This window comes from Orycteropus afer, unplaced genomic scaffold (genome assembly GCF_000298275.1).
Source record: "Orycteropus afer afer isolate SDZICR_OR568_19922 unplaced genomic scaffold, OryAfe1.0 scaffold00155, whole genome shotgun sequence".
Classification (NCBI taxonomy): Eukaryota; Metazoa; Chordata; class Mammalia; order Tubulidentata; family Orycteropodidae; genus Orycteropus; species Orycteropus afer.
The window spans coordinates 6654113-6679478 of NW_006921742.1; the positions used below are offsets into that span (position 1 = coordinate 6654113).

General features: G+C 42.9%; 1 protein-coding gene across 1 annotated transcript in view; it reads left to right on the top strand.

Annotated features, from left to right (window-relative positions):
* MAP3K5 (mitogen-activated protein kinase kinase kinase 5) overlaps positions 1-25366 on the top strand; it is a 275001-nt gene that overhangs the window by 228776 nt on the left and 20859 nt on the right. The window contains exons 22-25 of the mRNA XM_007946314.2: positions 10874-11051; positions 11147-11315; positions 18814-18999; positions 23211-23316. Of these exons, the coding sequence (XP_007944505.1) occupies positions 10874-11051; positions 11147-11315; positions 18814-18999; positions 23211-23316 (639 nt within the window). The remainder of the gene's footprint in view (positions 1-10873; positions 11052-11146; positions 11316-18813; positions 19000-23210; positions 23317-25366) is intronic.

Sequence of the window (25366 nt, forward strand, 5' to 3'; positions counted from 1 at the left end):
AGGAAGGTTGGGCAATCCTACTTCCGTAGTGATACTGCCTCGGAAACCCAAGGAGGGGTCGCTATGAGTCGGGTTTGACTCGATGGCACATAACAACAAAAACAACATGTACTTCTGAAAAATTAGCCATTGAAAACTCCCTGCAAAAACCCTATTCTATTTAGATACACACGGCTTGCGCTGAGTCAAAGTTGACCTGGCAGCAACTGGTTGTTTTTCAGTTTGTTTTTTTTAATGGAAGGTGATGACTGTGTTTTTGAAATCTTCAATTTGTGGAGTTCATAATTTCTTATCTAGGAACCAGTGGCCTATTAACTGGATTTCTTGTGGAACATTTCAATGCCAGACACTTTCCTCAGTCATCTTTAGAGTTTTATGTTATGTCTATTTTCAATTGGTCAGAAGTAATTATATTTTTGTTTTTTAATGTTGGTCTATGCAGATCATAACTCAAACCAAACCAAATCCACTATGAGTGATTTGATTCCGACTCCTAGTGATCCTTTAAGATAGGGTAGAACTCCCCCATAGGGTTTCCAAGTCTGTAAATCTTTAACGAAACAGACTGCCTTCTCTTTCTCCCATAGAGCAACTGGTGGGTGTGAACCACCGATCATTTTGTTAGCAGTCGAATGTTTGAACCACTGTGCTACCAGAGCTCCTTAGATCATAACTAGAATGGTAAATTTACTCTGGGAAGGTTAACTAATGCATTTCAAAGAATGAGGAAATTAACACAGTTTTGGGTTTTCCAGAATTGGATGAATTTTTGATTATATAGTGCAGGAGGCTTAATGTATATATACCTCCTGGGTTTTTGTGGACCAAGGGAAGGCTCCTCAGATACCTCAGAGCCAGCCAGCCCCAGGTCCAATTAACCTGTTGCCATCGAGTTGATCCTTACTCATAGTGACCCCATGTTTTTCAGAAATATGCTCCAGAGGTTTTTCAGTGGCAGGATTTTGGATGTAGATTGTCAGGCCTTTGTTCTGAGGTAGCTCTGGGTGGATTCTAACCTTCAACCTTTCAGTTAGCAGCCAAGCATGTTAACTACACCAACAAGGGACTCAACCTAGGGTAGAGCTCTATTAATTGGGGTTTCCTGGGTGTAGCTTCTCCAGTTTTCCTTCTTACATTATGAGAGTTGGGAAGAACTCTGGGGGGAAGAGAGTCCCCCACCCCACGCCCTTTCTTCCTCTCTCCACGGGCAGCCTTCAAACTGAAAAGCAGCCCTGACATTTTCAGAATGTGGACTCCACAGTGCCCCTCAGCCTTGGCATCAGCCTCTTTTGGGTATCATAAAATGAGCCCTGATTTGGAAGTTGTATAGGACTCAGTTCTGATCCCAGCTGAGCCACTTTCTAGATATGTGACAGGCAGCAAGTTACTTGTTTCATCAGGCATTCTGTGCTAACAAAACCTACCTCACAGACTTGGTTCTGGGAAGAAAATAATATACTTAAAGAGCCTGGAGCTGTGCCCAGAACTTCAAGTCATGAGAGTTTTATCCTTTCCACATGCCTTGGCTTTTGTTAGCAGGAGATAGATTCCCATCACACACACGTTAACTTATGTGAACTCAGCTGTACATGTTTGGCAAGAAAGGGAGAGAATGATAATTTCAGCAGCCAATTCTGTGCACAAGTCTTCTCAGCAAAACTAGGCCTTCGAGTGAGTGTGAGATGGAAGGCATAAATCTGCTGAGCCCTTAGTCAGTCACGGCTCCTGCTTACTCTCTCACCTTCCGTGCTCAGGGTCATTCAGGAGTTATTTGCGACTCTGTTCTGACTTAGAATGTAACCCCAAGATAGGACTTGATTTTATAGTCAAAGTTAAGAGATGGGGGTTGGGGTCAGAGCTGGGTTCACTTGTTGGCTGGATGGCCTTGAAAATTGCTTGCCCTCAGTGACCTCATCTGCCCAGTGGATGAAGTTAGACCACCTGCTCATAGCATTGTTGTGAGCACACAGGTACTTCATAAGGTGGTTGTCATTACTCTTATCACTGGTATCCTCCTCTTCTCTTGCCTGCCCGTACCCAGTGGCTTTTTTGAATTTTAGACTCTCCTTTCTCTAAGGGCTCTCCATGTTCCTCCTCCTCCTCTTCCTCTCTCTCAGAACTTCCCCAGGCCTCCTGGACTCTCTGGGACTTCTTACCTTCCAGTGACCCATTCCTTCCTGATCTGCCACTTGCCTGAGACATTGACTTGGGCCTAGAAGAATAGGTAACCCCCACTCCCGCATGATTAAACTGCTCAGCTCTTGGCTAAAGGGATATCATTACATGGGCATGTGCCTGATGAGTGCTTCCCTCTCCTTCCTAGAAAAGCAGGAGAGATGTGTTCCCCTAATGAGGAGCTAAAATCCCATTTAAGGTTGTTTATAGGGAACATTCTGCCTCCTATGAATTATTACCTGGTCTTAACTCTGTAAGATGAATGCAAGCTACAGTCTTCCTCCTTCCCCAGGCATTTTTGACAGGCTACATACCCATCCCTGTTCAGTTAATTGCTCTACCTCTAGGGTCCTTTGAATGCCTGGGTTGTGCAAATGGCTCAACTGCTAGCCAAAATGGTGGTTCAAAAGCACCCAGAGTCACCTGAGGGGACAGGCCTGGTGATCTGCCTCTGAAAGGCCACGACTTTGAAAACTCTGTGAAGAACTGCTCTGCACACATGGAGTTGCCATGCATCAGAATCCACTCAACAGCAACCAACAACAAAAGGGACTCTCCCCTCAAGAACTGTTCTCAGGTTTCCCCTCAAGAGGGGAGGGGGAGGGTGGTGTGATGAGTCCCCCTTTCCCTTTTAAAGCGAGGAAAATGACTTGACTTCTCCTGCACTGTTCTCTAGTTGTTGTTGTTATGTGCCATCGAATTGGACGCAACTCATAGCGACCCCTCCTTGGGTTTCCGAGGCAGTGTCGCTATGGAAGTAGATTGCCCCATCTTCCTGCCGAGGAGTGGCTGGTGGGTTTGAACTGCCAGCTTTCTGGTTAGCAGTCAAGTGCTTTAGGCACTACGCTACCAGAGACCCAGGGAATTAGGTAATTCATGTCAATAAAATTTATTGTGCACCCTGTATGCACAAGACATGTGCTAGGCCCTGGATTTATAGGGTGAAAAAGGCATAGTTCCTGACTATGACTAGCGGAGACATACAGTCCAAAACCACCTACAATGTAGAATAATTTAGTCTGCACAGAGGGTGTGACAAAGGGACAGAGAATAATTGAGGTCAGTCTGAGAAAGTGGTTTTCAAAGAAGACTTTCCAGTGGGGTGGCACCTGATGAATAAGGATGAATATGAATGGAACAGGTTAGATGGAAGTGGGGAGCCAGGCGAGGTCATTCCTAGTATGAGTTAGTGCTCGGATGTGTGAAACCGTGCTGTGTATTAAGGGACACCTGGGTGGTTTAGGATGCCAGTTGGTACTAAAGTACATGGGGGAAGGATGAAGCTGGAAGGATAAGCAAGGTCAGGTCTCAAAGGGCTCTTTAGGCCATGCTAAGGAATTAGCAAAAGGTGGGGAGCCAGAGAGAGAGTTCAGTCTGCAATGGAGTTACAGACCAGCACTGTCCCATAGATCTTTCTCGGGTAGTATATCTGTACTGCCCAATACAGTAACCACTAGTCATGCATGGCTATTACACACTCACAACGTGGCTAGCATGACTGGTGCAATGATTCCCGCCCCCCCCAAAACTGTCAGTGTGACAAAACAAAATGTGTATGAATTGTTGGATAGAAAATCAATTTGCTCTGTAAACTTTCACCCAAATTATAATAAAAAGTTTTTAAAAAGGAAATTAATAGAAAATTTACATTAAAATATGAAATATGCCAAAAGTGAGTGACCATCATAATAACACTAAAGAAAAGGAAGACACAGTTCAAAAAAAAAAAAAGAAAGAAAGAAAGAAAGGCTAAACCAAAAGGATTTTCTAATTGATTGAATGTGAGCATGAGAGAATACAGGACAATTTCCAGGTTTTTGGCCAAAGCAAGTAGAAACATGGAATGAGGCAATGCATTTTTATTGTTTAAACATTTAAATGTAAGTAACCAAAAGGCTAGTAGCTACCATATTAAAAGTGCAGCTATCATCTGACAGCTGGGTGTAGGATAGTTGCTTTAATAACATTAATTTAGTAACAATTTTTGCACATTTCAGTGTAATACTTAAGTACCTTGTCTTCTCAAGCTGCCCTTTAAAATATTCTCTTCAGCTCTTTCACTTCCATTTGCTTTAGCTACTCTCTGCTCAAGAGCAAGTTTCATCGTCTCTTCTGACATCCATTTTGGTCTTTTGTTTCTTTCCTGTCTTTTTAATGACCTCCTTCTTCATGTATGATGTCCTTGATGTCATCCCACAAGTCTCCTGGTCTTCAGTCATTAGTGTTCAATTTATCAAATCTGTTCTCAAGATAGACTAAATTTAGGCAGGATGTTTCCAAGATTATACTTTGGCTGTCTTGGACTTGCTTTGATTGTCTTCAACTTCAGCTTGAATTTGCATAAGAGCAGTTGATAGTTGGCACAGAATTTGGCAATGTTTTGTTATACATAAGGTCGCTGTTTGTGCCACTCTAACAGACCACCAATGAGTGGCTTGAATAAATGGAACTTTATTCTCTTATAATTTTGGAGGCTAAAAGTCTCAGTGCAAAGGGCCGGGCTCTAGAGGCTGAGAAACCCCTCGACCTCAGGCTTCAGCTCTGCCTTTTGCTCTCGGACCAGTGAAGCTAGAGGCATCTCTTCACCCAGGCAGCTGCTGGCTGGGTGAAGCTGAGGCTGACGAACCCAAGGTCAACAAGTAAAAAGGCACAGTCCAGATATTACCAAACCACACGGCAAGCCATTGATTCAAGTCCTGTAAGAATCCCAAGATTGCAAGACAGCATGGCAGGCTGCTGAATGCAGACTCGGCTGCACGCAGGATTCAAGTCTGCCAGAAGCCTGAGATCTTCCTCAGAGCCGCTGCTTATGTACTGGAAGCAGCCCACATCCCTCAGGTAGATTCCACCATGGAGCTGATGACCAGTCTCACCAGGGGGAATAACTATATCCAGCTGCCCAGCCACTCAAAACTAGGACCAGCCAAGTTGTGTGAGATTAATGATACAATTTGATAATTTCCATATCCTGTTGGCTCACCTTTCTTTGGAATGGGCACAAATGTGGATCTCTTCCAGTCAGTTGGCCAGGTAGCTGTCTTCCGAATTTCCTGGCATAGACACGTAAGCACCTCCAGAGTTGCATCCATTTGTTGAAGCATCTCAATGGATAGTCCATCGATTCCTGGAACCTTGTTTTTTGCCACTTCCCTTAGTGCATCTTCGACTTCTCCCTTCGATACCTTTGGCTCTTGATCATGTACTACTTCCTGAAATGATTGAACATCTACCAAGTTTTTTTTGGTACCGTGACCCTGTGGATTCCTTCCATCTTCTTTTGAAGCTTCCTACATCATTCAGTATTTTGCCCATACAATTCTTCAGTATTGCAATTTGAGGCTTGAATTTTTTCCAGATTGAATAATGCTGAGCATGTACTAGGCACTAGGAACATATAGAAATCAGGAAGTAAGCCCTGGGAATATGGAAGTGAATATGCCAGGCCCAGATCCTTATTACAAATTAAGATTCCTGGCCCTCCCCAGAATCTGGGGATGTGGCCTGGGGTCCTATACTATTTAGTCATTGAGATTCAGATGACTCTTACACTTATCAAAGTGTGAGAGCCCTTATTTGAGGTCTGGGCGATTAAGGAAGACACAGGAAGACCTGACAGGACATTTCGTACTGAAGTTGGACTTTGTCCCCACACTGACCTGGAGAAGAAGAACCATAAGGGACCCTGTTGCTTATGAATGAATATCTAATAGGATGTGAGGCCACCCTCATAGTGACTGAAGGAATTTTAAAAGTAAGTTTCCACTTTCCCAGAACACAGACGTATCTAATTCCCATCCACAGACAGGCACTCCCAACAACCTGGGGCTCATAGACTGGCTACTCGCTGCCTCCCCACCACAGCCTACTCCCAGGTTCTTGGTGAAGTCATCTGTTTTGGAATTTAGGCTTTACAACCCTCCCATCAGCCTCTAAAATAGAGCAATGAGAGTCACCTCTCTAGAAAAACATTTCTGACATTGCCCACATTCACCCAGGCAGCTGAGGCTGATGAACCCAAGGTCAACAAGTAAAAAGGCACAGTCTAGATATCACCAAACCACACGGCAAGCCACTGATTCAAGTCCCTGCACCAGAGTGCCTTCTGTGGGTTTCCATGACACCCCATTCTCTGCTTTTCCTCCTCCTTTACCAGCTGTTCCTTGTCATTCTCCTGTGTCTCCTGTGCTGCCTGTCCTTCCTCTGTCCCTCTAACTATAGGTGTTCTTAAGGGCTGAGTCTTTTGCTCTCCTTTCATCTTTCCCTAACTTATGTCATCCTTTGTTTTAAATACCATCTATAGACAGTGGACTACAAAGTTTTTATCTTCCACCGAGGTCAAGTTAAGAGGTTCATCCAGCCTCTTTTACACTTATTATGGCCAGCTCCACACCAGAAGCCTTCTTAATAATTGGCAAGACTTTAGCATTAAGGCTGCCAGTGAATGGACGTTTTGCCAGGCTGCTGTCTTGCATCCCAAGACCCCAGTCACGCATGTCTGTGAGCTGATATCAGAGGAACCTCTGACCTCTGTGCTATCCAGAAGCTGTCATCGTGCTCCTCTGGAAAAAATTATGCTTGAATATCTCCCCATTTACAGTTATAAATACCACAGAAAAGCACTAAGCTTTCTAATATACCAGGAAATCTTCCACAGTTTGAAAAGCTAGAAATATTAGGAGTGGATATGATCACATTCCTACCATAAATGTGCAAACCTGCCTGCCTTAGAAGAGTCCTTGGGTGGTGCAAATGGTTAAATGTTTGACTACTACCCAAAAGGTTGCAGGTTCAAATCTACCCAGAGGCACCTTAGAAGAAAGGCCTGGTGATCTGCTCCCAGAAGATCCTGGCCACTGAAAGCCCATGGAGTCCAGTTCTGCTCGGAAATCCATGGCGTTGACATCAGTTGGAATCCACTTGATGGATATGGGTTTTTCACTTCCCTTAGCACCCTTGTTTCTCTCTTCCAACCCCTTACATTTTTCTATAGAAGGCTAATCCCCCCATTTGGGTTCTGGATCTGACTTCTTCAGTTGCTTCTTCAACTTCAGCCTTTCCAGGTCGCTTCCACATACACATGCTCAAGTGCCTTCTGTCATAAATTAATCTTTCCCTGATACTTATGTGTCACGTCATTGGCTAACATTCCCATTTTTCATGCTCCTCATCACAGTTTCATGCCTTGGAGCACGATGTCTCGGGATCTTCATGTCTTCCTTCTGTCCATTTTAATATTGACCCTACCACTTGATCACTGACCCTGCTCTGGTCACAGTCATTAGTGACTTTGATCCAAAAAATATCCTTTATCAATTTACTCAACCTCTAAGTGGCATTTAAATGGCCATTCTCTCTTGCTTTAGCCCTCTCCTCTGTGGCTTCGAAACCAACAACCAAACTCAACTGGCATTGAGTCAGTTCTGACTCACAGTGACCCATGTTGGGTTTCCAAGGCTACAAATCTTTAAGGAAGCAGACTGTGCCATCTTTCTTTTGTGGAGCAGCTAGTGGGATTGAACCATGGACCTTTTTGTTATCAGCCAAATGGCTTAACCACTGCACCAGAGCTCCTTCTGTGGGCTTCCATGTGACTCCCACTCTCCGGCTTTTCCTCCTTCTCTACTAGCTGTTCCTTGTCATTCTCCTGTGTCTCCTGTGCTGCTTCTATCCTTCCTCTTTCCTTTTCATCTTTCCCTAACGTATGTCATCCTTTGCTTTAAATACCATCTATAGACTGTGGACTACTAAGTTTTTATCTCCAACTCAGTTTTCTCCTCTTAGCTCCAGACATATATCTTGTTACCTTCTTACTTTCCAACTGAACTGTCAAATTACACCTCTTCCCCACTAAAGAACAAAAACAAAAGAAACTTCCCCTTCAGCTCACATTTCCTCTCATTTTAATATGCAAACAATCCATCCATCCACTGATTTTCTTAACCTGGGAACTTCAGGGTCATTTTTAACACTTCTCTCTCACATTCTCCATTCCAGTCAGTCAGCAAGTCCTTTTGGGTACCCAAGGATAGAAGGTGTTCAGTAGACATATGCAAGATGAATGAGTGCCTGGGTTGGCCTAACAGAAAGGGGGAATCCGCCTAGAACAAGGTTCTCTGATTTAAAATCAGATGGAAGAGGGAATCAAGGCTTTGCACACAGGGTATTCAAAACATCTGTAAGTCCTTTCACTTCCTTTTGTTGTTGTTGTTATGTGTCATCAAGTTGGCCCTGACTCCTTGGATTTCCAAGACAAAATCACTACAGAAGTAGGATTGCCCAACCTTCCTTCTGAGGAATGGCTGGTGGGTGTGAAACCACCAGCCTTCTGGTTAGCAGTCAAGTGCCTTAGGCACTATGCTACAGGCAGTAGAGTCCATCTTTAAGCATATACAGTTCTGGTTCATTAGAGCTCCTTTTAAGCAATCAGTATCCATGGCAACCCTAAAATTCACAGGCCACTATGACACGGACCCTCTTATTCCTGGGTTATCAAACTGCATCATACAACCCAAAGGCAGGCTCATCCAAGTCCTTATTCCCTCTACTTCTTTAAATACACACACATACATGTGCACACACACATGCGCATACGTATATAATGGGAGTCCCTCATATGGTAGCATTCTAGGTAAAATCTAATCTGTTTATTCCCAAGAAATGCAATTTTGTCTTTGTATTATAAATGATGTATGCCTCCACTTCTGAATGTAGCCTTCAATTTAAAGGGAATCACCAGTCTAGAAGCTGTAGGGTCCTCACTGAGCACCAGGGATTAACAGTAAACACCACTGGCAGGGCACTCCATCAAGCTAGTAGAACGGTAGCAGCCTTTATCAGTTCTCTTTTTCCACCAGGAACACTTAACATTAGGGGCTTAACATCTCATAGCAATGAAAAGCTTGCTCCGAAGCCTCAGAGTCCTTAGGTGGTCAGGCTAGCAGCTGCTTTTTCCATTCAGAAATCTGTTCCCCCTAAACACAGCTGATAATATCTCTGAAGCAAAACAAAGCGCATCATAGGGCCTGACCATCCCCGGAAATACCACAAATCCAGTCTTGTGTTTGGGCTCCCCGACAAACATTTTTCCTCTCAGACAACCTCCTGTTGTGCACAGCGAAACCAAAAAAACCAAAGTCACTGCCATTGAGTCGATCCAACTCATAGCGACACCCTTTGGGTTTCTGATGCTGTAAATCTTTACAGAAGTAAATTGCCCCATCTTCCTTCTGTGGAACAGCTGGTGGATTTGAACCACTGACATTTTGTTTGGCAGCCAAATGCCTTATCCACTACGCCACCAGAGTTTCTTATGAGCAAGGAAGGGGTAACTTACTTGCTTTTTGTTATAGCAATATTTACTAAAATGTGGTCCATGAAACAACAGGCCCATGAGTTCCTCCAAAAGAGGGGAGATTCCATAGTCAAGTAAATTTGGAAAGTTCTGCATACCCCCTGCTTTCTTCTTCCTTCCCATTTGGTCTTCTCTATATGAGTCAGATCCGACTTGATGGCAGTGGGTTCTTACTAAAGGGATTTTGTGGTATTGGGACACTTGTTGGTAAAGACATGTCTGCAAAAATCACTGTTTCTAAAGTCAGTGTTGGATGAAATGTAGGCATCTCTTATTGGGCCGTCCCAGTGTCCATCAAGATCAAATAAAGGCTCCCTGTGGTGTAGTGGATAGGACACTTGATTGCTAACCAGAAGGTCAGAGGTTCAAATCCACCACCTGCTCCAAGGGAGGAAGATGAGGTGATCTACTTCCGTAAAGATTTATAGCCTTGGGAACCCTGTGGGGGTAGCTATGAGTCAGAATCAAATTGATGGCAGTGGGTTTGGTTTTTTTTGTTTGTTTGTTTGTTTGTTTACTGTAGAGTCATTGTATCTGAGAGCTGGGGAGGACCTAAGAGATTATCTACTTCATTGGCTCCTAAATTTATTTTTAGCAAAGAACCCTTGTGTATATGAATTCTAAGCAATACCCTGATATATAAGACTGATAGAATACATTTACTTTAGGTAACAAACATGTTCTAGACTCACAACATCCCACTCATTCACTCCTAACACAAAGCAGCCCTAAGATGGACCTTTAAGGCTCTGAGGAACATTGCTTAAAAACCACAAATCTGGTCCTTTATTTTATAAGTATGAAAGGTGAGTCTTATGAATGACCTTCTTAAAGTCTTATGGGTAATCAGTAAAAATGAGATCGGAGCTCAGGTCTGGCTGGCCTCATGCTTCTTCCACTGTTTCACACCCCCATATCACTCTTCCAGGGCCCTTTATCACTGACCTGCCCACAGGAGTCAAACGGAGCAGCCAAAGGGAGCAGTCATAGTCATGTGACCAGCCTCTTGTGTAGTGTTATTATGCCCCTCATTGTAATGAGATATTTGAGAAATACTATTGCTGTTCATCAATAGGTGCTTTTGATGTGATTAATTTCTTAAAAGGAGTCCCTGGCTGACAGAAACAGCTAAATGCTCAACTGTCAGTCAGGAGGTTGGGGATTTGAACCCACCCAAAGGCACCGCGGAAGACAGGCCTGGTGATCTCCTTCCAAAAGGTCAAACTTACGGAGTACAGTTTTGTTCGGCACAAATGGGGTTTGCCATGAGTCAGAAATGGCTTGACAGCAACCATAACAATTGGTTAAAAGCGTTAATCATCTTCTTTCTCTTCTTATCACATGCAGAATACCTTAGGAGCATATCCCTGCCAGTACCTGTCCTGGTGGAGGATACAAGCAGCAGCAGTGAATACGGCTCAGTTTCACCTGACACCGAGTTAAAGGTGGACCCCTTCTCTTTCAAAACAAGACCTAAATCCTGTGGAGAAAAAGACGTAAAGGGAATACGGACCCTCTTTTTGGGGTAAAGACCCGACTTATTTTGAGTGAAAGAAGATTGTTGTAAGTGTGTCATTTAATAAAGGAAGTTGTGATAGATGCTGCATAAATTTCTTACAGCATTCCAGATGAAAACTTTGAAGATCACAGTGCCCCCCCTTCCCCTGAAGAAAAAGATTCCGGATTCTTTCTGTTGAGGAAGGACAGTGAAAGGAGGGCCACCCTCCACAGGATCCTAACCGAAGACCAAGACAAGGTCGTGAGAAACCTCATGGAGTCTTTAGCTCAGGTAAAACCTTTCACTGATGCTTCACTTCCTAAAGTTTACATATTTTTTAATTGTGTTAACAACCTTGAATTGCTACCTATTAGACTGATGAATAGGAGCTCTGGTAGCATAGTGCCTAAGGCACTTGACTGCTAACCAGGAGGCTGGCGGTTCAAACCCACCAGCCACTCCTCGGAAGGAAGGTTGGGCAATCCTACTTCCGTAGTGATAACTGCCTCTCGGAAACCCAAGGAGGGGTCGCTAGGAGTCGGGGCCGACTCGATGGCAAATAACAACAACAACAACAGACTGATGAATTATAAACACAAGGAGTGCTGTAGAAGAAAACAACCCTATCCTAGGGGAAAAAAAAAAGTCAAATCCCTAATTTAGAAACTGCATTTTTGAACATTGGCTATTTTTAAGTCAGAAACAAATTTGTCATATTGGCAAAGTTCTAACAAGTCCCTGCAAGTTGCAAGTTGCACAGTTAAATATATAGAAATAAAGCAAACACTCCATAGATCAAAATTGTCAGAGATCTCTTTAAGCCTTCCTTGGTGTGTTTATTCATTTAGTCAATAAGCATGTATTGAGCACTTGCTGTGGACTGGTCACTCCTCTGAGCATTCAGGAAACATCAGCAAATATGACTGAGACCGCTGTGCTGTGGGGTTGCTTTCAGATGGAGGGTGACAGGCCATAAACAAGAAGTGTAATAAGTAAATTACACAGTATGTAAACCAGTGCAGCCAGTTGCTGCTGAGCTGATGGACTTAGGATGACCCCTTGTGTGTGAGAGTAGGCTTTTCAAACATAGAGTTTTCAGTGGCTGATTTTTTTCAGAAGTGATTGCCAGGCCTTTTTTCCTTGGTGCCTCTGCGTGGACTTGAATCTCCACCCTTTGAGTTAGCAGTTGAGAGTGTTAACTGTTTGCACCACCCAGTAAGTGAGACAATCATAAGTACTGTGAATGACAGAAAAAAGCAAACTGTTCAGTGGGGCTTTTGTTCCCTGGGAAAATGGGTTACAGATGCTGTTTCCAGACACTAGAAAGATTTCTCTCTCCAACTCTGTACGGAAACAGGATTTCCCCAGCTCCAAGACACTAGTGAGGACTTCTGAGGCTGGGGCAGAAGCTCAGGCACCTTGCGGCTCTAACCCTCCATGGACATGCTCAGTTCCAGCAATATTCTCTTCTGTGGGCATCAGGGACTCACCTACTTCCCCACCATGGCCCCAGCTATTCTTCATGATCAGTCACTGGACTGCATGTAGCTTCTTCCCTCCCTCTGTCCTGGGAAAACAGCTGCAAAAAGGATGGAGCTGGACAGGTCAGGCAGAGTGTTTAAAGTCTCTCCGCCTGACAGTGTACTTATTTTCAGTTTTTATTGGGTTGCAAGTGTAACAACTCTCTCTTTCTTGGCTCTTACTGTAAAGCCATAGCTTGCTTGTCTTGAGAACCTCATTAAGCTTCTCTGCTCTCTTATGAGCCTGACATTAAATTTTGTTACATAAGGAACTCTCTAGCATCTGTTTATTTAGATCATACAGAAAAAGCCAAGAGACCATAGGTGTGCCAGTCGGGTCCCAGGAACCAAAATGAGTACCATGTCTGCATTTGGGGAAAATGCTGACTCTGGTCCTAAGCTGTCTTGAGCAGTTAGTTACTCTGAAGCCCACGAAAGAGGGTCCTCTGGGCTGAGGCATAGGTAGCCAGATCTCTGAGTTGAGGGCAGGATGAGAACCAAGGATACTGCCTTGGAGTAGTGGATGATGTGGAAGAGTGGCTCCTAAACATTTAGCTTTCTCTTCCTCTCCCTGTGGTCACTCAAGGACTGAGAATGGGTTGTGATAAGATGAGAAGGGGAGCCACATTTAGATGGAGGGAGCACTAGGCAGCAGTTGGAGTTCATTCATTCATTCATTCTCCATGCAAATGAATGCATCCACTAGTAGCAGGCACTGTTTTATGGGCTGAGGATACTACAGTGAACAAAACTGAAAGGAAAAAAAAAAAATCTGCATCCTATCGAGGCTGACATTCTAGTGGAGGAAGGAAAACAAAGAGCAGGCAAACACTGAATAAAGCAAACACTTTCTGTGGGCCAGGTGCTGTCCTTGATTTTGCAGTGTCTTTGCTCATTTAATCCTCATGACAATAATACTATAGCAGTAATACTACTGCTGTCCTCATTTTACAATTGAGAAAGCTGAGGCAAGAGACGTTAAGTAGCTTGCCAAGCCTGCAGCCCTAAGTGATAGAGTCAGGATTTGGGTCCAGGCAGTCTGACTCCAAGGTCTGTGCCCCTAACTGTCACACTGCACTGCCTCTCTGGTATGCCACATGGTGATAAGTGCTGGGAGGACATAAAGCACTCAGGGGTCGGGGGCAGGAAAGGAAATTGGCATTAGCCACTGTATGGTGAGGCTGTTCCTGTGGGCACTAGTTTAAGATGCCTGTTTTAGGCCAGAACAGACAGAAGCCAGGGATTACCTAAATCTAATAATTCTGAAAGCATGTGTTTTTCTAGTACAGACAGGGTCTGCTTGTTTTTTTAAAATTTTTATTGTGATTTGGGTGAAAGTTTACAGAGCAAATTGATTTTCCATACAGCAGTTCATACACATTTTGTTTCACAATATTGACTTCAGTCCCCACAATGTAAAAGTTCTCTTCACACTTCCTCCCTGTGGTTACCTCTTCCCTGTGTCCTTCTTTCCTACTCATTCCTGCCCCCTGAGCTATCTCCCTGTGCAAATACTGCCCTTCTGTTCTCCCATGATTGATTGTTCTAAAGAGTATATCTACCTGGTATAAATGTTCACCCTATATGCCTGTCTATTGTTTGGCTGAAAGGCACAGGAGTGAGTTCAATTCTGGGCCTGAAGGGTAATTTGGGGCCATAGTCTTGTGGGTTTCACCAGGCTCTATCAGACCAGTAAACCTGGTTTGTTTGTTTTTTTATAGGGTCTGCTTGTTCTGAGTGTTTGTCTTTGTCTCTTTTATGGATTGAATTGTAGACCCCCAAATACGTGTTGACATCCTAAGCCTTGTGCTCGTGGATGTGATGGTGTTTGGGAGCAGGGTTGTCTTTGTTGTGTTAATGAGGCCATGCCAGGATAGAGTGTGTCCTCAACCTAATCATTCTGAGTTATAAAAAGGAGCAGGTTGGACACAGAAGCACTCACACATGGGGGAAGACAGATGTCATGTGAGGAGCATCAAGGAGCCATGGAATGCCCAGGGCCACCGACGAGGAAGAAGTCAACAAGGCAAAGATCCTCATGTGGACTCTGAGCCTTCAAAACTGTGGGAAAATAAGTTTCTGTTCTCTAAAGCCCCCCACTTGTGATACTTCTGTTACAACAGCCCTAGGAAACTAAGTCTCCCTGGTGGACTGTCAGCTCCATCAGGGCCGAGATGTGCGGGGTCATTGCCATGGTTCCAGCCCCAGCACAGAGAACTCACTTCCATGACTGTGCTGAAATTTCCAAATTATAGATCATATTCAACTGTTTATTGCTTCTGATTTTCAAAGCATACTTGACTGTTCTCTATAATAAAAGGAGAGATGAAAGGAAACCATAAAAGCATCTTGAAAAAATAAGAAAGCAAAAGGGCACCCCTCCGAGGGCATCTTTGTTGCACCAGGAGGAAACTACCAGTGAGTACTGGAAGCTGCTGGTCAGAATCTCATGTTGCATCTGGAGTTACCTAGTGATGGCCAGGGTCCTTCTGCCAAGGACATCACAGAAAATGCTTTAGTGGGGGAGCAGGAACTGGAATCCAGTTTACCGCTGGCTATTTCAGCTTGATGGGCAGTGGAATATAATGGTTAGGAGCTTGGGCTCAGATTCAACCTGCCTTTCTTTGAAGCCTGGTTCTACCGCTTAAAAGCTGTGTGATTTCAACAAGTTATTTAGCTTCTCTGAGCTTGAGTTTCTTCATTCATAAAGCAGGAGAAGTGATAGTATCCTCCCTATGGTTGCTATAAGGACTATCTTAGTCTCTTGGTGCTACTGTAGTAGAATTTCCCAAAGTAGGTGATTTTAATGAACAGAAATTTGTCTCCTCACACTTTTGGTGGCTCAGAGCACTCACTCCAGGGAAAGGCTTTCTCTCTCTGTCTGTTCCAAGGGAAGTCCTTGGTGATTTCACGTGGCGTGGCATCTGTCTTCGCCCATCTGTGCATATTTGCTTCTGTGCCTAATCTCCTTTTCTATCTCAAAAATGGTTGGTTTAAAACACACCTTACACTGATAGAACCTCATTAATATAATAAAGGAACGCCTGTTCCCAGATGGAATTACATCTACATATGTAAGGTTAGGATTTACAATACTTATTTTTGGGGCCATAATTCAGTCCATAACAAGGAGTACTTGAGATCATGAGTAATTAAGATTATAATAGAGAGCATTCTCCAAACATCACCAAAACCAAACTCACACTGTCAAGTCGGTCCTGACTCATAGCAACCCCTCCTTGGGTTTCCAAGGCAGTATCTCTACGGAAGTAGATTGCTCAGTCTTCCTTCCGAGGAGTGGCTAGTGGGTTTGAACTGCCAGCCTGCAAACATTAGCCATTATTATTGTTGTTATTTTCATCAAGCAGGCTAGTGATAGTATCTAACATCTTTTTTTCCCTACAACCAGATAGAAATGATTCATTTCATTGCAGTATTAAATATTTCTAGATACTTCTTTACATTTTTATGACAAAGCCAAAATGTACATGTTAGTCAGTTTCTCGAGCTATTCCACACAAACCTTTTGAATCCATAATCATTCTGAAATCCACTCATTGTTTTTAAGGAAGTTTAAACTGTGACAGCTACCATGAGAAGGTGTTCTTATGGTATAGTGGGTGAGGCATTTGGCTGCTAATCAGAAGGTTGGCAGTTCAAACCCATCAGCTGCTGCAAGAGAGGAAGTTGAGACAATCTACTTCTATAAAGATTTACAGCCTCAGAAACCCAGTGGGGGTCACTGTGAGTCAGAATTGACTCCGGGGCAGTGAGCTTTGTCCACTATGAGAGCTCAGCAAAGGCACTGTGTTAGTTACTTCATTCTGCTACAACAGAAATAACACAAGTAATAGCTTTAAAGAATGGAAGTTTTTTTTCTCAGAGTTCAGGAAGCATGGCTTTAGGGGGTGGGACTTCTTTGTTTCAGGTCTAGTAGCTGTGAGCAGTTCTTGGCATTTCTCGACTGGGAGCTGCATCTGTCTCTGTCGGCTGTCTTCCTCCTCCTTCGTCTGTGTGTCTGTGTCTCGTCTTCCTTATAACTCAGAAGGGATTAAGTTTAGGACCCTCCCTGTTCTGTTTTGTTCTCATTTACACAACAAAAGAAAAACCTATTTTCAAAAAGGGTTCTATTTATAGGCACGGGTTAGGATTTCAGCATGTATTTTGGGGGGACAGAGTTCAGTCCATAGCAGATGACCTGTAAAATGTATCTTCTGACACTGATCAGGTTCCCCACTACCTAGGATGCTGGATTAGGAAGGCACATTAATGAGTTAACACTGAGACAGGAGTTAGAGCAGAAATAGGGATTACATCAGTGGATGAAAGAGCCTGGACAGAAACATTTCCCAGAGTAGAGCGCATTCCTTTGTAGGACAGTGACACACACATCAGAAAACCAGAAGCAGCATGTTTTTCTGTTGTGGAAACAAAGCTAATGTCAGAAAAAAAAAATGTTTGCTTTTGAAAGGGTTGGCAAGCATGAACCTGATTTTTCAGTGAGACAGATTTCCAATTTCTCTTTTGAACATTTTTTCTCTTCTTGAACATATTTTCATTTTGCTTATGCTTCTTTACTTGGGTGTAATTTAGTTTGTGATGAGAAAAAAACAAAGTTTATCATTGTTCCCAGTCTGATTTTAAAATATTCCCTTACTGATGGTGTTTAAGCTCTTCAATATAATGTTCTGTAATGAAAACATAAACATGACAGGCAGCCTCCAATTGAAAACACAACGAGAGAAATAACTTCATGGTGCATTTCTCTTTTGTTTCGGTAGAATCCTAGAGATTGTAACCATCAGAGCTCAATTGAGGAATTTAATTTTAATGGTGGAGTAAGAAAGAGTGAATGAAATATGAGATAGAAATGAGCATAATAAAACTCCGTTGTTTCTTCAAGTTAAATGAGGATAAATAACATCTTACTATATTTTTCATGAAGAAGAACTCTTCCTTAGCCAAAGTAAAGCATTGAAATCAACAGAGGGAATTTGTTTAAATATTATATTATATTTGTAATATGTAAAATAGTCTGTTGGTTCTTCTTATAACCAAGTGCATCATTTATTGATAAGGGATGGTTTCAGGGATGGAGTTTGAAGTGGGCATCTTTAGTTGCAAAGAATTAACGTGTTTTAGAGCAATTGACTGGGCAGTCTACTACCATAAAGATTATTGCCTCGGAAACCCAGTGAGGGGTCACTGTGAGTCGGAACCAACTCGATGGCAGGGAGTTTGTTTTTCGGTTTGAGAACAATTGAGCAGCTCTGGTGGCACAGGTTAAAGCATCTGGCTGCTAACCAAAATGTTGGCAGTTTGAACCCACCAGCTGCTCTGCAGGAGGAAGATGAGGCAGGCTGCTTCTCTCAAGATTTACAGACTTGGAAACCCTATGGAGCAGTTCTGCTCTGTCCTATAAGTCACTCTGAATTGGAATCAACTCAGTGGCAGTGGAGTTTTTTTTAGAGCAATTGAAGTACCTAGGATGTGTTGTATGTAAACCCACAGCAGTGAGGGAAGTGAATTAAAATTAGAATGTGGTTCCAAGGAGCTTCAGATTGTAGGCGTTCACACATCTCTCTGGCGTGGTTGCTGTTGGCCCTTTTGGTATTCTGTTTCTGTCCACTTCTTTCTCTGCCAGCTGTTATTCCCAAGGTTCTTGCTTCCATTTCTTTCCATAGAACTTGACATACTTGTGACTCTATTTTATGATTTCTCTCCTTGAGCCAACTCTGAGCTTGAGAGCCTGTGGCTAACTGACTGCTTCGCTCTGTAGTTCCTATTTAAAATATCTGAGGGCAAGAGTCTTATTGCCTCAGTCTGTTCCTGTTTGGGCAAAACGTTGTATATCTGACCAAAACCAGTTTCCATCAGTGGACTCCAGCTCGTGGTGACCCCACATCTGTCAGAGTAGCACTGTGCTCCGTAGGGTTTTCAATGGCTGATACTTCTTCTCAGGTGCCTCTGGGTGGACTCAACCCTCCAAACTTTGAGTAAGCAGCCCAGCACATTCTTTGTACCACCACATCCATATCTAACTGTGTCGTGGCTGCTGGCTAATGCATGGGGCATGTGCCCTTCCTCCCAAAGTCTGATTCTTTCTTGGGGGGGGGGGTAGAAGGAGCCATATAGTTAAAATGATGGCCTTTTCCTTTAACAGGAGCATTTGTAAGCCCAGTTCTCCTCAGGAAGGGCTGTGGGCATGGCAGACCTGTGGCTGATAGGTCCAGCCCTGATCCACTAAGGGGTGGTGGTTTCCTCCACAGGGGGCTGAAGAACCTAAACTGAAGTGGGAGCACATCACAACCCTCATCGCAAGCCTCCGGGAGTTTGTGAGATCCACCGATCGAAAAATCATAGCCACCACTCTGTCAAAGCTGAAGCTGGAGCTGGACTTCGACAGCCACGGCATCAGTCAAGTTCAAGTGGTTCTCTTTGGTTTTCAAGATGCTGTAAGTATGCTATTTTACAAATGTTTTCTCACAAACTTGAGATAAAATTAGCCAGGAAAAAAAATGCATAAAATATAAGCTCTGTCATGTTTCCTTTCTTTGGTAGTTTCAAGGAATTCTATTCTCTATGAATGATAAATGTGAGATATTTGCCCATCTGTGTGTTTCTAAGTATCTGGTTTGCTATAGTTACTGTTGTTATTTTTACATTCCTCAAAGTTAGATACACAAAACTGAATCACCATGGAAAACAGCAAAATGTATGAACATCTCCCACTGCTGGACTTTGTTCTTAGGAAATCATGTTGTTGTTGTTATGTGCCATTGAGTCCGACCCGACTCATAGCGACCTCTCCTTGGGTTTCTGAGGCAGTGTCACTACAGAAGTAGATTACCCAGACTTCATTCCGAGGAGTGGCTGGTGGGTTTGAACCACCAGCCTTCTGGTTAGCAGTCAATTGCCTTAGGCACTATGCTACCAGATCTCCCAGGAAATCATGTAGTGGGCCACTATTTCAATCACTTTAGCAACATAACATAGTTTAGTCATGCACTTTCTAATTCTCAGTGAGACTCGCCATCTAGTGGCTATGAAGAAAAATGTAACATTACAAATTGGAATGGCCACTTACTCGCCAGAGAAAAAAAAACCCAACCCACTGCCCTCGAGTCAGTTCTGACTCATAGCTACCCCCATTGGAGTTTCCAAGGTGGTAAATCTCTACAACAGTGGATTGCCCCATCGTCCTTTCATAGAGTGGCTGGTGGGTTTGAACCACCAACCTTCTGGTTAGCAGTCAAATGCCTTAGGCACTGTGCCACCAGAGCATCCTCAAATTGAAATGGTCACTGCTAAATAAAACCTTCTTTTATTCTTTTCAGTTTTTCTCTGATTTCTATACAGAACATTTTTAATACGTTTATTTTATAAATGTCTACAATTTCCTATTCAACAATATACTTCAGAGTACAGAGCACCGTAGAATGGAAAGCAATCTCGTGACCTAATGAGTGATGACTAAGGATTTAAAATTGAGTTGCCCTGGGGGTGGTTTAAGCACTTGGCTGCAAACTGAAAGGTCAGTGGTTTAAGCCCGCTCAGTGGCTCCACGGGAGAAAGCGGTGGCAGTCTACTTCTGTAAAGATTGGCAGCCTTGGAAATGGACAGTTGTACTCTGTCCTCTTGTTGCTGTTATGTGCCGTCGAGTCAAACTATAGGGTCACTATGAGTCAGAACTGACTCGATGGTAATAGATTAAAGTTTTTTTTTCCTTCCTGGATGCAACACAAACTAGAAACTGGTCCTCCTACAGCCTGATTCAGAACCACCTATGTTATTCTCAGATGAGTCTCAGCTGTGGAACTTTGTAGCAAGAAAGCCTTGAGCCACTCCCAGAAGGCCCTTGTAAGGCATGGGAGACTGGAGTAAAGGGTTTTGATGGTTCCTGTAGTGTGACTGTGGAAGCACTTTGCATAATCTTGTTTAAATTCTAAGAATTCATTCACTCTGATGTGTTTATTGCTCCTGTGAAGAAGTCTTGACAGTCATATGTGGACCACCTGATTTAAAACCAAATTGTAATTCTTCAACAGCCACGGGTGTTCTCTGAGACACTGACTAAGCTGCTTGGTCTTTGTGCTACATCGTGGGTGGGGAGAAGACCCGCGACATGATTGAGATCATAGGAAAAAAAGCAACATCCTAAACCTATCACTGGTACTAAATGCTGACGACACACTTACACTGCAACTGGGGAAACCCAGCCATCTGCAAAGAGAGTGAAATAATTCAGCTTATTTGCACTTACCCACACATTTGGATTCCATCCTAGAGGACAGAAAGCAAATTGGCCAGTAGAATTCAGCTTGAGAACTGTTTAGTTGTAATCCTGGGCCTTGAGCCCAGGTCAGACACACACACACACACATACACTCTACTAATCTTGCTCAGTCATTGTGCAGGATGGAGTTGAGCCCAAAGAGTGGGCCCTGTGTGACAGACTTTCTAGTGGAGAATTATGAGGAGCATGTCATGGTGACGGGACCCTCTTCACCATGGATGCCTGGTTCATAGAGAAATAATTGTTTTACCCCTATGTTGCTCAAGTAAACCGGTAAATCCTATGAGGAAATGAAGGTACCAGGGCAAACTCAATCTGAAAGTATTTCCTCGAACAAGGGACAACCCTTGGGAAAACTCCTATGAAGGATTCCTCGGATTGGCTCCCTTCTAAATTGGGGAATTTTGATGACAATGGACCAAGAGGAAGAACTGAGCAACCAAACTCCAGTTCTTAGTGTGGATTGCATCTGGGTCACCTTCTCCCCAGCTTTCTTGGGGGTTTCTACCCAAAGCCCTATTGGGGAAGTGCCTTCTTTTCTTAGAGGCCTGTGTCTATCAGCAATTCAAGTGGAGTTCATCCAAATAAGCTTTAAATAAAAAGATGTTTGTAAAAGGTTAATGCCCTTATCTGTTTCAGTGTTTCATTTAAATGTATGAAATATGACTAGGTACTTAAAAAAAGAAATCCTTAGCAAAGATTTTGAATATAAACGTCTTTCTGGGATATGATAGCAGAGCAGTCCCCTGTTGACAGGGACATAAACCCCTGGGCAGGAAAGCGAGGCGTGCACTGTGGCGGCCCTCCAGGTAGCAGGTGAATGTTCATATTCCCACAAAAACCTGTGCACAAGTCTTCATTGTAGCTTCATTCGTTTAGCAGCCCCAAACTAGAATCACCCAGATGTTCTTCAGCGAGTGAACGGTTGAACAGCCTGGGCTATATCCATGCCACAGGATTCATAGCTGTAGATACAGGAAGAAACTGTTGACAGAAGCAGCAACCTGGATGACTCCCCACAGAATTATGCTGAGTGAGAAGAGCCAATTCCGAAAGGCTACATACAGTTTGTATAGCTACAAATGATTGAATTTATATCTCATCCCTGAAATGACAAAATTATAGAAATAGAGAGCAGATAAAATAGTTGTCTGGCGTTAAGGAGTGAGTAGGGACAGGAAGGAAATGGCTGTGGCTGTAAAAGGGCAACGTGAGGGGTCCCTGTGGTGGTGGAAATGTTTCGTATTTGAGTGTAACAAAGTCAACATTCCAGTTACTATACTGTATTATAGTCTTATAAGATATAACCATTAGGGAACACTTACAGGGTACACAGGAGCTCTTTCTTCTTTCTTTTTTTTAAATTGTGGTAAATATATATGTAACAAAATTTGGAACAGTCTTCACATAAGAACAGTGTTAATTTTATTTAAAGCTCATTGATCTCTCTCTTCCCCCTTTGCCATTTTTACCATCCATACTGCAGACATGAAAACTTCCAAAGAAGCTCCATTCCCATTTCACCAGACTGCCTCTTATTTAAATAACTTAGCCAACTTGCTCGCATGGGGCTACTGAAATTTAAATTGAGGGGACAATTTTTCATTCATTTTCCAGTAACATAAAGACATTTACAATTTGAGGTGAAGAAACCTTCTAGGAATTATTTTTTTTTCAATTTCATTTCTGTGGTTGAGAATATGCACAACAGAGCATAATACACCAATTCCCCAATTTCTTCACGTACAATTCACTGACATAGTGATTACATCCTTTGAGTTGTGTAACCATTTGCACCCTCTTTTTCTGCGTTGTTCCTCCCCATTACCAAACTCACTGCTCCCTAAGTTTCCTATGTAATCTTTTGAATTGCTGTTGTCAGTTTGATTGTGTGTAAATATATCTTTAAAGAGAGACCAGTGCTCAAGGCAGACATTCTTTTCTAGTTATGCTAAACTGTTGTTTGGTTTAAAGACAGCTTTAGGAGGTAATTTTAAGATTTAAAGGTCATCTCAGGGCAATGATTTCAGGGGTTCATTCATCCTCTTGGCTCCAGAAAGTCTAGAGTCTGTGAGAATTTGAAATTCTGTTCTGTAATTTCCCCCTTTTGACCAAGAATCATCTATCAAAATGTTCTAGTGGTAGCTGTATACCGTCTAGTTTTTCTGGTCTCTTGCAGAGGGTGCAGTTGTTAATGGAGGCAATTAACCCCATATCCCATTTCTTCCTCCTATTCCTACCTCTCTTTCTTGTAATTTTCATAGACAAAACTTCATCCAAATGCTCAGATTTCATGAAATTAAGTATAATAAAATGCTAGCTTCTTTGCAATTAGAAATTAAAGTAGATTAACTATCACTTTCTCTGCAGGTCAATAAGGTTCTTCGGAATCATAACATCAAGCCACACTGGATGTTTGCCTTGGATAATATCATCCGGAAGGCGGTACAGACAGCCATTACCATCCTGGTCCCAGGTCAGAAATACTTAATCACTCTGTAAATATTTAGCGTGTGGTATTTGTAAAAGTATTTCTGAGGCTGGAAACAAAGTTAAAAACAATACTAGAGATTTATCATTTGATCAATGATTCAAGGATCGGGAAAAACAGCCTAAACTGCAAGTTCCAAAGATATGTGGCAGCATTGGGGTTCATAGAGTCAGAGGGAAACAGAGAGTCCATGAAGTTGGGAAGTTTTAGCCAGTTTTTCAGAGATTCATTAAAATGTCTTTTGAAATCCTTTCTTCTCTGAAATGTTAGTTTGTTTAAGAAGACAAATGTCGTTTTATAATTTTTTTTTTGTGGTGGGAGATGCTGAGGAGGGGAGTCCGTGCCTGCTGAGCAGAGGCAGATAGACAGGCTGGAATGCAGGCGGGAAGGAGCAGGAACTGTTGATTATACATAAATCTATAGAAACAGGCTAATTACTATTCCTCAAAGGTAGGCTACTTGCTATCTTAAACCTTTTGCCTGTGAAACCAGAGAGCAGCTGTGCTCTTCCGGTGTGACGTAAGGGACTCCAAGCTGGTTTAGTTTCCCCAGCCATGTAGTTTAGATTACTCCTAATGTACCATTTCTGCTATCTCCTTCGTGCTCTTAAGACTGCGTTTGCTTGTTTTTTGATCTTTTCAAAGCCACCAGATAAACATTATTTAGCATACGATCTGAGTAGAACACCAAGCACGATGTTTGTTGTGTGTGCAGAACCCTCGGTTCCTAGGATTTGAAGAGCATTTTTAGATAAGAGGGGAGAGGGATAACCGTAAGATGACCCAGTAAATGTGTTCAGTGCACAGATATCTGTGCCCATAGACATATACCTATGTTATCCTTACCTGTGGCTCCCAAACCTGCCAGTGCACTGAGTCGTGTAAGGAGTCCTTTCAAACGACAGCTTTCTGGGCCTCATCCTAGACCTGCTGAATAAGAATCTGCTGAGGATAAAGTCCAGATTTCCGATTTTAACACTGCTCCCGGGTCATTTTGATGCGTAGCCAGGTTTGGAAGTCACTGGTCTAGCAGCACATGGTTGTGTTGGCAGTGAGCTACTTACCAGTAGTGTTGATTAAACAAGGCCTTATGGAGTAGGGGACGGGTGTATTCACACTCAATGGCAAAACCTCTGAAGTGTTTGATAATCTGCCCACTAAAGCAAAGGTCTTCCAGGATGGATAGATGGACACATATAGCTATGTTTTTGTTGCTGTATGCCGTCCAGTTAATTCTGACTCACAGACATCCTATAGGGCGGAGTAGAACTGCCCTGTAGCATTTTCTAGGCTGTAATTTTTTTCCTAAACATTATTTATTTTGTTTTGTTGAGAATACACACAGCAAAACATACACCGATTGAACAGTTTCTACATGTACAATTCAGTGGCATTGATTACACTCTAGTTGTACAGCTGCTCCCCCTCCCTTTCTTAGTTGTTCCTTCATCTTTAACACAAACTTACTGCCCCTCAGGTTCCCATCTAATCTCCTAAGTTGCTGTTGTCAGTTCCATCCAGTGTAGACAGTTGTTAAAAGAGCATAATGCTTAGGGCAGACCTTTTTCATTAAACTGTTGTTCAGTTTTAACATGCCTTCAGGGGACATTTTTGGTTTAAGGTTTAAAGATTATCTCAAGGCAGTAGTTTCAGTTCATCCACCCAGCAGAAAATCTGGAGTCCATGAGAATTTGAATTTCTGTTCTGTATTTTCTCTTTTGATCAGGGTTCTTCTATGGAATCTTTGATCAAAATGTGCAGTAATGGTAGCCGGGCACCATCCAGTTCTTCTGGTCTCATGGCAAAGGAGACTGTTATTTGTGGAGGGAATATTTCCCACACATTCCCTATCCTCCTATTCCCGACTCTAATTCTGTTGCCCTTATGAATAGAGACTAATTGTCATGTCTTGGATGGCCGCTTAAAAGCTTTTAAAACCCTAGGTACTATGCAACCAACAAGGAGGTAGAACAGTAGCACTAAATATATTATTGGGCCAATTAACTGGGACGTCTCATGAAACCATGACCTAAAAC